This window comes from Sciurus carolinensis, chromosome 10 (genome assembly GCF_902686445.1).
Source record: "Sciurus carolinensis chromosome 10, mSciCar1.2, whole genome shotgun sequence".
Taxonomy (NCBI): Eukaryota; Metazoa; Chordata; class Mammalia; order Rodentia; family Sciuridae; genus Sciurus; species Sciurus carolinensis.
The window spans coordinates 70258518-70270997 of NC_062222.1; the positions used below are offsets into that span (position 1 = coordinate 70258518).

Consider the following 12480-nt stretch of genomic DNA (forward strand, 5'->3'; position numbering starts at 1 on the left):
ACTTAGATGTCTGAATGAATAAGTATATATTTGTATTATGACCCTTAATGAGCTCAGATGATGCCTTAGGCCTTGAGACCTATAGAAAGAGATACAGAATGCATTTCCTTTTTCAGCACATCCAGAAATGTACCTGATACTTAGAAGGAAGATATTTGTTGATTTTTTTGTTTTGTTTTGTGTTCTTAGTTTCCTCTTCATCCAACAAATAAAAATCTTGTTGATTGTTTTTCTCATTGATTGTTTCAGCCAGCCAAGCCAGGGACTTGTTGTCAAAGATGCTAGTGATTGACCCAGCCAAGAGGATATCAGTAGATGATGCCTTACAGCACCCTTACATCAATGTCTGGTACGACCCTGCTGAAGTGGAGGCGGTAAGACAGAAGCATATTTTATTTTCCTTCCAAAAGCAAACCATAATTTGTGGTAATCTTGTAATAGGACTGGACCCCAGAAGGGTACACGAAGACTTTGATAAAATTCCTAAGTTGAAAAACCCATTATCTGTCCCTCTAAAAGACATTTTCCTTGACCTATGTTTTCAATGAATTTCTTTTTTAGGACTTCCTATGAAAGGGAGTGATTTAGTCCAACTTTAGATATACATGGCACATTTAGCATTTGCATTCATTACATTTTTAACATGTGTGTGTTATCCAGTGTGTTTATCAGCCTCTTTCAATGCAAGCTTCATGGTTTAAAACACATTGGAGGATAAGCTACTTTGCTTCCATTCCATAATAAGACTCTGCTATTAGTATCATTTGATATTTAAGAATATTTCAAATAAAAGGCTTTTTTTTATCAAGCTAATGGTGACTTTGTGAAACTGTATGAGTTAGACAAGAAAAAGTGGGCATTTCAATACGGACATTACTTTTTAGGTTGATTCTAAAGTCAATATCACAGTATGATAATATCTGCCTGTCTTAAGAATTTTCTCAGAAACATAACTTTTATTTTCAAAATATTTGTCAACCATTGAAAAATCGTCTCTCCAATATCTTTCTTACATTTTTACCTGTCTCATTTTTCTCTGTGCTGGGCCACAGATTAGCAGCGCAAATGATATTGCCATTGTCCAACTGTGTTGTACAGGTCTTGTGATGAGATTCCTTTCTAAATCTCCTTTAAATGTTGCTATCAGCAATGTTACCTTTTTCCACAAATATCAGAATCTCTTCGAATTCTTAAAATATCTGTGCTAATGTATCTCATTTTTTTCTAACATAATACTTTCAAATGCATGTGTTCCAATCTGCTCTAATCTTCTATTTGAAATACTGATTGCTTTTTGCCCTTCTCCATACCCCAGAGTATTCTTGCTTGAAGGTATTTTTGCTTTGTTTCAGTTTCTTTTCCTCTGCCTCATCATGTACTTGCACATGTGATGGATGCTAAATTTAAATTTACATAATCCTCATTCCTTCATTAGAGAAGCTGGGGCTCAGAGATGATAGTGAGGACCAGGTAGAATTGATCTTTACAGACACAAGCAGAAAGCTCCTTTTCATAAGGTAATGCAATCATTGAACATTCAAAAGGTTCAGAGAGAACACTGTAGGGATGCACCACCTGCTTGGAAACTGAGGGATAACCAGTATGCACGACTTTTTCTTAAGATTTGCTTACTTAAGCAGTTTTACAATGATGTTGACATTTTATTTTGCTTCTTATTTTAGTCACTTGATTTGAGTCTTACAAAATAAAATTCCCTCAGTTTAATAGTTTTGAGTTCATGATTTTCTTAAAATGAATATATATTCTTATAACTAAAGTATAGAACCTTTCACAGTCTCTCATGCTTGGGAAATATTTTCCAATGTTCTTGGAGTAGCATGAAGTGAGAAAATAAGAGAATTATATATATGTATATATTTTGCAAAGTAAATACATATATATATACACATATATGTATATAAATATGCATATATGCCTAATATGTAAACACATATATGTTACATGCATATGTAAATACATGTATGTGTATGAAAAGGAATTGTGAAATTTTTCTCTAATAAAATTCAGGAAGATATTTTGGGTTGTATTGATAAAAATTTAGATAAACGAATTAGCTGAAATTGTTGCTCCTCATTTATTTTGATAGTTTGACTTATATGGAATATTTATTTTTTGCTTAAATCTAATTTAATGGATGTAATCTGTTTTTAATGGATTGGCCTGGAGTTTAATTGGAGTCATAAAGTCCGCATTTGTAATTCACTTGTAATTATGTTGCCTATAAAAGAGACAGTTGCTTAGATTCTGTAATAACATGAGAATAATGCCAGTGAGTTTTATATTATTTTAACTTTTCATGAAAAAATTCTTTGCTGGATAGAAAGATAAAAGTTAGGATACTAAAGTGATGAGTGTATTTTTCAACTATTTCAGTATTGTTACACTGAGGCAGGAAAAACAATAAGACAAGACATTAAATTTTAGGGGAAGAATCTTATACACTGTACAGATCTAGGAAAAGGAATCAGTGCACAAGAAAACAAGCAAATATTTGGCATCTAGACTAAGATCATTGATTATATAAGAGTAAAATTGTCATATATCTACAAATATTACAGTGAATTCTGATCATAGAGCAAGAATAGTTTATTACTCTACAAACTATATTACAGAAATCACAAATTGGAAATGACATCTGGAAAGTGCTAGAAGCAAAAGTCTGTTAGGCTTTCTGTAGTACCAGTAGAATTAGTGTCTTTGTAATTGCATGTGAATATGTATTTAAAAATAAAAGAACATTTACAGACTTGTGGCAAAGCTGTAGTGGAGTTATATGTCTGCCAGGCTGACAAGATTGTTTTGCATAATAAACTCTGGTGTGTCTTTATTAACCAAATAAACGGAAACAAAAATTAATTAGAATTCCCATGATTAGAGTCATCAAGGAGATCCATGCTAAAGCAGCTGTCAAGTAACTCACAGTATGCTTGGGAGGGCAGGAAATTCGGAGAGGGAAGAAAAATTAGTTTTGTTAAAGGAAAATAGATACTAGTGGACAGAGTGTAAGGGAGAAGATGTGGGAGAATGTGATATCTGCAGGAGATGTTGAAAAAAGTAGAAAAATGTTCTATGTACTTATCTATTAATTATACTGCACATTATCTTACACATATTTCCCAAACTACCAAAATTCCAATATCAAGAGAGAAGGGTCTATGAATATTTTTAAAACTCTAATAGGGAAAATTAATTACGTTTGCATAAGTTAAAAATTTTAAATCTGGATATCAAGCTTAATAATGGCCTCTTTGTGCAATACATGTAGTGCATAAAGACTTTGAAGTTATAACTTCCCAAATTATTAGCAAGTTCTTAGTCAAAGAATGTTCAGAGTAACAAAATTTCACGTCCAAAATAAAGCACAAAGGCCACACTAAATATCAGTCCTTTTTTGTGAAACGGTTGGTTGGTATTCTAACTCTGGCTCATTATTCAAGAGGGCAAAGACATGACATTCAACTGCAGTTTATTGAGTTGTTTGCATCTTCATAGGTATGAAAAGATGGGTTAGGCTTAAATTTTTACTCTGCCCATTGCTAGTTGACCTTGATCAAGTTTTTAAAACTTTTTGTAACTCTTGTCTTCTTAACTAAGCAAGTTTCCCTGTCTTATACTTACAGTGCAGTGTCCTAACAATTTAAATAATAAATACTCACACTAGGCTTAGTATAGCACTGGCAGCCAGTAAAGAGCACATAAATCATCAGTATTGTCACTGTTATTACTATTGCTATTATGACTTATATACAAATTTTTACTACCTTTTGGTATTAGGAAAACGTATTTGCATTTGAGGAAAAGAACCAGCTTGCTGAGAAACTACAGAAATGTTCTCCAACAATTTTTCGATTAATTACTGAAAATTGTTGCAGAGGAGACCCGACCACGGAGACAAAAACAGGGAGCCACAGAGGTCCCCTGCCTCTGATTCTCGTGTCCTTGTTTGAGATGATTCCAGGCAAGACAGGAGACTTAGTAAAATAATAGCAAAGTTTATTAGAAGGGATAGGAAAAGAGGACACTCTCAAGGAAGAGAGTTGGTCCTCTCAGAGGAGAGGATAGCACCCCCCTCCCCATTCCAGTTTTATTGGGAGTCCCTAGGAACTTTCCATAGAGTCCCTACCCAGGTCTACCTCTTGACTTCTGACCCACAGCAGTACTGTATCAGACTTTTGCATCTGCACTGCATGTGGTAAATGTCTGAAGCAACTCTCGATCACTTAGGTCCATGCTGACAAGTTGTAACTGGAACTTGTTTTTACAGATTTAATGGGTAGGGTGAATTATCCTTATCTTCCTGAGTTCTGGGATCTGGTGTGTATGAGGGTCACAAAAGTTGTGCTCCCCTCCCCTGGGCCCTTACCAGCTTCAAGGTAACTTGTGTTTTTCTTATTGGCAAAACAGGCCTGCATTTCTCCTATAGATAACAAGCTGTTCATTCAGGAATATAACATATCCTACTGACTTAAGCCAGGTAGGACTGCAGGTAAACTGTTGTTTAAAGGAAGCATGCAGGGTCTGCACAGTGGGCTCCATTTATAGAATTATCCCCTTAACCTCATGTTCCCACTGCTCATGCCTGTTACCTATCAAAAATTGCGTAGTTTCCGCATGTTTTTAACTCGTTGGTCCTTGGTTGTGGTTGATGATGTATACACATCTACTTTGCCAAACATTAAGGCAATCCAGTTCCATTAGTTTAAACCAAAGGAAAACAAATTATACAGCCCACAAATCTTCATTATAACTTCTTTATTTTCAGAAACTAGGGGATATTCAGGACTCTTTAAGGGACTCAATTTGCTATCTTCTGTGTATACCATTGGAGGAAACTATGGGAACAAGGCTCATGTTGTTGCCTTCTTTCTTAACAGACTTAAGCTTAGAGACCCTGGCAGGGTAGAATGGTGGCATTTACCTAACCCCCAGAGGACAGGGCTACAGAGTACTTTTGATCGCTTTGGTGAACTCTAAACTAAGGCAGAGTTAATTACCTCTCAAGGCAAGTAAGAAGAGAATTTAAGAGGAACACAAAATGTAACTTTTTTTTTTGATACCCAGGGGCATTAAACCAATGAGCCATACCCACAGTCCTTTTTATTTTTATTTTAAGAGAAGGTTTCACTAAATTGCTTAGGGTCTCAATGAGGCTGGCCTGGAATTTGCAGCCCTCCTTCCTCAGCTTCCTAAACTGCTGATATTATAAGCATGCCCCACCGCATCTGAAAAATGTAACCATTTTTTTTTTTTTTTTTAACCTCAGAGCACCATGAAAAAACTCTTGAGTGTAAGAAGCTTTACTAAAGGTTTCTACAGATTTGGGCATTACCAGGTGGGAGATGGAGAGTAGGGAATAGGAGCTGGAGAGGGAGAAGTGTATTCCATTACCTTACCAAAGACATCAAAACTCAAATTAATCATCATAAGGAAGCCAATTAAAAATGTGTGGGATGAGAGGACATTTCTTGATTCCTCAATTCTTGACTAAGAAAGTATCAACCTCTGACACTAAAACCATCTCCTAAGGTAGATTGGTGGTGGGGGCCAGGCTTCTTGGTCAGCAGTGATCAGTCTAACAGACCACTGAGTTGAAGGTTTTATCTCAGAGAGGCCAGGTACACTCTCTAATGGCTGACACAGTGCTCTGGGAATCTGAGCAGAGGAGCACGTTAAGTCAGTCAGGCATCTAGCATCTGAGAATTCTGTTCAACAGTGCATGAAGTTCAGGTCCTTGAAGATCAAAAGAAGGGTGGCCCCCCTGGTTTGGACTGACTTGAATAGACTAAAGGAAAAGTGTGACTAATCTAACCAGTCTGGTGGAGAGTAATTAGGGAACAGGGTCAGAGCTGAGCTTGCCTAATATTTCTTACCTAATTAAATATTGATTTGGGAATTGGGGCCAGGCTGAGTGAAAATTTAATCTACCTATACCGACTATCCTGCGTTAAACAATCTGATCTTCAGATTTCCAGTGAGAGCATAACCTGGGAAGCAAGGTAACATGTGTAATAATGCTGAAGTTCAATTACAATAAACACTAAGAAAATGTAAGCTCAGAATAGTCAGCAGCATTACATATTTTACTGTTTGTTTATAACATAAGGTAATTAATAGGGCCTTAAAATTTTCTTTTTCTATTACTGTTTACTATTTAATTACTTTAGGGATCATAATTTTTGTCTATAATGAAAGAATTTATAGGAAAAAGTTAACCTGACAGTATTAAGCTATTTTATTACATCACAAATTTCATGCCCTTTGAGCAGATTTACTATCTGATGGTATCTTATCATCTTCTTGCCTGTCATCTTATGGTATATTATTAGATATTGCCACAGAGAAGGCATGGAAGGGATGCCAACCATGTAGGAAATATGCATTATTTTCAATCTTCTTGTAACAGACAAATGTAAATTTTAATGTTGCCTATCTCTGAAAATCCGTTCAAGGTGAATCTTAAATAAGAGTTTAGAGATCATTATTGAGTAGTTTTGTGCTGCAGTTCAGCAATTATCAACATTTAGAACATCTACTCCACAATTATGAGCAGCTACATGAACATACAACCAGACACCATGATGAGAAAAATAGAATAGAGCTAGGCATGGGATCAGAAAGAACAGAAAATAAATCAGAAGCCTGTGGTCGTAGTATAGCAAGCTCCAGAATTTACTCTGAGTCAACTAGAGTAGGAACTGATGCAGACAAGTAGGGCAGGCAGTTAAGATCAGCTGGGCAGTCAGGAAAGACGTGCACGCATTGCAGATCAGACGAAACCCTGAAGGTCATTTAAACAGTGACAAAGCTATGGATGTTCTTATTGTAGTGCAAACACCAGAACAAATGTTCTTGGAGATTAACAAAATTAGGTAGCAACTACCAGCCCAAGAATGAAGAGATAGTTTACTGGATCCAGGGGTGAGTAGTGATAGGCCTGCCCAGTGGGAACTAGACTCAAAGACACAGAGGAGATTCATTTCTTCTGAACACAGGGAGGGGAGAAAAGTTGTGGAGTCTCTCCCCATCTCCTGGTAGTGCCTGCCTTCTGTTGGCTGAGATCAGCCCTGAGACTGACAGATGGGCCCAGGGGAAATGCAGCTCTGAGGAGTCAGTCCCTTGAGATACAGGGCAGATAAAGGAAGGGTGAGGGCAGCATCTGTAGGTACATGTACCCAGGGATGTCACTTACCTAGACATCATTGCCTTAGTCACGACTTCTTTAAATCCCTATAGTAAGAGAGAAGTAATCAAAGAACTGAGCACTTAAACTGGAGAGAAGACTTAGGAGGTTAGAGGGTGTTTGGAGATCTCCTCATGTAAAAATAGCCATGTTACCCTCAATAACTAATTTGTTCAAGTATCATGGTTTCTTGCTAAGAAATACTAACTTCATAGTCCTGGCAGAAGAATATTTGTGTGCTTCCCCCTTTTATATGTTGATGTCTCTTTTTCAGTTTGTAATAGGGCTCAAGGGGAGCCTAAGAGGATTGTTGAGCTAATGTTGTCTAACAGGTGCTTGGGGAAGGGAGAGTATTCAGCCATCTCTTCCTGTAGTTTAGTCTTCCATTAATTCTACTCGTCTGCCAACAAGTAGGCAAAGTACACTAGAAAAACTTCTGTCATTCTTTCTTCTCACTCACCTCTTTTTTACTACTTCCTACTTTGTCTTTCCTTCATTTCTTATTCTTTTCTCTTTTTTTTTTATCCAGTAACTACAAAGCTATTCAGACAGGCTTTATTTTTTAACAGTATGGTATTTATTCCTTGGTTCTATAAATATTAATTGAACCTATTCTTTATGTCCTGCACTGACATAGATGATGGTGATTTGCAGTAAATTTAAAAATAAAAAACAAAAAGTTTTCTGTTTTCATTGCTCTTTATATTCAGTTATTATATATAATGAAGTTTTTATAGAATGGAAACTTTTAATAACTTATTGTCTCCTGAAGAAACTTTCCCAAATGTGGATTATGTATTTTATTTGATTACTTAATATATTTAGTGTTTGATTTCCTGATTTCCTGAATGGAGGAAGGATCTGTAATCACATGTTCCTCTCAGTATTAATTAGCTATAACTAAATTGTAATGAGTATCCACTAATCTTCAACCAGATGTGCATCAACTGTTGTGAATTATAATTAACACATTATGCACATCTATCTCTATCTATAATAATTAAACAACTATTTGGTTCTGAATATAAAAAAAGTGATTTGACCAGGTTTTGGTAATAGAAATGCAGATTATTACTAAATAATCAGAAATCATAAAGTTGTTACGTTAACTAATGGAAAGACTAAATTTATAGTCTAAATACTCATCTATAAATGCATTGGCTATCTGGATCCTTCAAATAAAATTCAAGTACTTGGGGGTAGCAGTAGGGAATTATTGTCACTTACCATTACCATTTGTTTTTAATTCTTTTGGATGTATTTTTACAATGAAAGCTAACATCATTTGATTATGAATATCACTTTACTGGCACTATTACATCTACTTTATGAATATTTTTTATTTTGTTTCTACTCTCACTATGACTTCTTTAACTACTGAATTCTCTTGAATCCTTAATAAATTCCCAAAACAACACGATAAAGAATAGGCTTATAAATATGTACAGTTATAAATGTACTTCTTATATATTCTTATAGACTCCATGTGTATACATGATTATAAATATGTTTAATATATTCTGTTATACTCAATGAATATGCATTTAGGAATGATAAGGAAAAAATAAGTTACAATGTTGATGAATTTAATGTACCTATGTCCAATTTATTGTAGTTGACCCCTTTTTGTAGATAAACCACTGATCAAAACATATATAATCTTGCTTTGAATATTGTGGAAATCTTTTTATTAAATCATTGAATCTTAGTTTAGAACCATGTATTAAACATGAAATATCTAGAAAAGATAATTTAAATCAGTTATAAATGAAAATAGCCCTTTGCACAGACTATCTCTCTCCCTTTGGGAGGAAGGGATTAAAGTCTTTGTAATTGGCATTTTCCTTTGGTGAGTAATATCAGAAGGTTAGGGCATGTCCTCAAGACAGTTTCTGAATAATTGATCCATCTGAAATTCTGAGAGTACTGTTTTTGTTTCATGATTTCTGCCACAGAATACAGATACATGCTTAAAACAGTCAATAGATACTATTTGTATTTGCCATTATTATGTCTGAAGATGAAGTCAGTTTGCATATGAAATTTATTATATAAAATTTAATAGCAACTCTGAAACATCTGTCAAATGTTTAAATAAATCAGAAATGTAAAATTTGGTTTCTTTAAGAGATTTTTGGAGAAATTTGAGAACTATTATGAAAGAATAAAGATTTTATTTTACTAAAATAAAGAACTGGTTTCTCTTAACATTTCATGGGTAGAAAAAGCCTTTGTTCCTTTTCATTAAAAGAAAATAAGACTGCCCAGTGCCTGCCCCTCTCTAATTACAACCTTGGATTTAATTACTTGCTTCCTGAAGCTGTGTATATGCACCCACTCTTATTAAGAAAAAAATTCCTTTTATTTTTCTCAAGAAACTTTGAAGCATGTGTATTACCTTGGATTTCAATTTAGAAAACTTATCTAGAGTTTTTCTTTTATATTTGCACCTAGACATATCACTGTTTGGTAAAGCACATCAATTTTTTTTCGGTAAAGTTCCATTTGGAGCTTTTATAAAGAGAATTACTTTCAAAAGATTTCTAAGATTGTTTCTGGAATTTTATGAATATCAGGCAAAGATAAAATCTATATTTTCTTCAGTATTTTCACAAGTAGGACAAGCTACCCCATTTCATATTGAGAAGAAGCCTAATTGCTTAAAAAATTTAGCATATTGGTGATTTTATTTCCATTCTATGCTATGAAATTTTTTATGCATTTTAAATTCGACAGTCAGCCTAAATATTTCCCAAGTGCTCATTACTGGTTTGGTCTGTAATTTGCATGTAGGTCATGGATGACCTTTTGGTTTTAGGAGGTAGAGAGACAAAGAAGTCACTGAGGGATGTTGTAATGTGGAACATCATTATTTTCTTCTGTCCACTTTCCATCATTTAAATTCTGTTTTTCAAACTAATGTTCCTATGAGTTGTTTTAAATAAAATTTCTTCTACTCACATGGAGTTAATAAACTGGCTGAATCCCTCTCTCAGCTGTTCTCTCCATCTGTTCTAACACAAGGACTACCTCTTTGAGTCTTGTGATTTCTTATTATTGCAGCATGCGTCATACTGTGAAAAAGCTAGTGAGACACCTTGGCAGGCTTAATTTGAGGAATAGTTCAGTGCCATCTATCTGTCATGGAAGACCCTTTTAGTGTGGAGATGAACTCTAAGTAGGTTTGTTAGGCTCAGAATATATATATATATATATATATATATATATATATATATATATATATTTAGAAATAAGTGGGAAGAAATGAGCTACAATGGATATGAATTTGATGCACTCTAATTATGTGCTTAATTATAGAAAGAGCAATTCATATTTTGTGGTTCTCATTTGCTTGGTGAAAGTTAAATGAATGTCTATAATTCCTAATATCTGCCATTTGCAGAGTTTTAAATTTCCATCTGTTCATTGCTGATGTATTCTTTCAGCAGCAAAATGTGAGCAATTTACTAATTGCCTTCAAGAGAAAATATAACTTCATTACATTTTGCATGCCCAATGTCTCATTTGTGAAAGTGAAGATATCTTCTGAATCACATTTGGATTGTTTTGATGCCATGTATTTTGTTGGTGGGAGCTTGTCAAAATGTTTGTTGTAGATAGATTTAGCCACCTGCTCTTAGAGGCTCCTTTCCCTACATGACTTAGAGCAGGAATATGTACTTCACACAGAATGAAGTGCCTTTTCCCTAATTTTAGCAAATTTTTCTACTGAAAAGAAAAATTCATCTTTATTTCTATTCACTGGGACATTCAGAATCTGCTGAACATATCAGAAAGCATAAAAAACTGGAATGATTTGTTCATTTGCAAAAGATACCTTTTTCTTTACTAGTGAAGTCTATGCTCTGATTTTCTGCAGGCCCACATATTTATTATTTATAAACTCTGTGATTTAGAGGTCTTATTTATTCTACTCCAAGCAGAACACTAATTTTGTAGGTAACCCTGCTTAAGTTCCTACATAGTTTTGCCACTTGGAACAGTTTTCTTTGCTCCTTTACTCACAGATTCAATGCATATTAATTGTACAATTAAATTTTAATGATTTTTCTTTTTTAAAAAATACATCCTGCACTTTTCAACACAATAAGTGCTTATTGAACCCCTATGTGATGCTGACCCTGTAGCAGAACTTAAGACTCACAAATGAGGGAATTATTTCCCTGCCCTTAGAAGCTCACATTCTAGTACTGAGCTTTCTTATGACTTCATTATGACTTCATTATGTTTGTTGCAGGAAATCTGAGAACTTTTGAAAAAGATTCTCAAATTATATAATTACATTTTATATATATATACATATATATATGTATATATATGTGACTTTCTGGCAATCCAACTCATAGGTTTTATCATATTTTTTTGAGCTCTTTTACTTCAAATTTAGTTCTTAAAGATATGAAAAGCAATGGACTCATAAAGTTTTTTTATGATGTTTTAATGTTGACTATTGATTATATATATAACCAAGAGATTAAGTACACTTTGTAGAAAATTGTAGTTCATTCCCTTGAAACAATTTTGTATTTGTATAAAAGTCCCTTTCATTGCAAAGATCTTACTTTTTTTTTTTTTAACAACATAATGGAGAGGGAAAAGCAACTGAAAATTTAAAACACTATGTCTTCTATTTGCACTATTATGATTTTTGGAAAAATTTGGCATTATAGAAATAGTTTCCTGATGTCCTGGGCAATTTTAAAATGGCATTTATTCAAGAAACGGAAATGAACAGCTACTGTGTACTGTTTAAATAACTAGTTTTTTTTTTTTTTTCTTATGTAGGGAGGCTTTTAAGGGTTAAGATGGCAGTTGGTTTATAGTTCTATGGTCACATTATTCTTCAATGAATGATACAGGTATTATGAGAATGGTAGATCCAACTTTCCTCATATGTGGCTTCTAATTTATTTCTTGTAATTAAAGACTTACTTCCTTTGCAATATCCATTTTTCTTTGCCATGTTTGTCCACAAAGATTTTGTTTCTCTTTTTTCTAAGAAGTTGGTTAATGCCAGGTGCAGTGTTGCATGCCTGTAATCCTAGCAGCTCAGGAGGCTGAGGATTGGAAGTTCAAAGCCAGCCTCAGCAATTTAACTCAGTGAAGCACCAAGCAACTCAGTGAGACACTGTCTCTAGATAAAATATTTTAAAAAATAGGCTGAGGATGTAACTCAGTAGTTAAGCACCTCTGGGTTCAATCCCCAGTACCCCCCTACCAAAAAAAAGTTGATTATATTGAACATTGCACAAAAACGT

The 12480-nt window shown here is 34.3% G+C and overlaps 1 protein-coding gene across 10 annotated transcripts in view; it reads left to right on the forward strand.

The window, feature by feature from the left end:
• Positions 1 to 12480, forward strand: part of Mapk10 (mitogen-activated protein kinase 10) — a 607392-nt gene that overhangs the window by 562907 nt on the left and 32005 nt on the right. For all 10 annotated transcript variants that reach the window (XM_047565880.1, XM_047565878.1, XM_047565879.1 and 7 more), the window contains one exon: positions 250 to 374. In XM_047565880.1, the coding sequence (XP_047421836.1) occupies positions 250 to 374 (125 nt within the window). The remainder of the gene's footprint in view (positions 1 to 249; positions 375 to 12480) is intronic.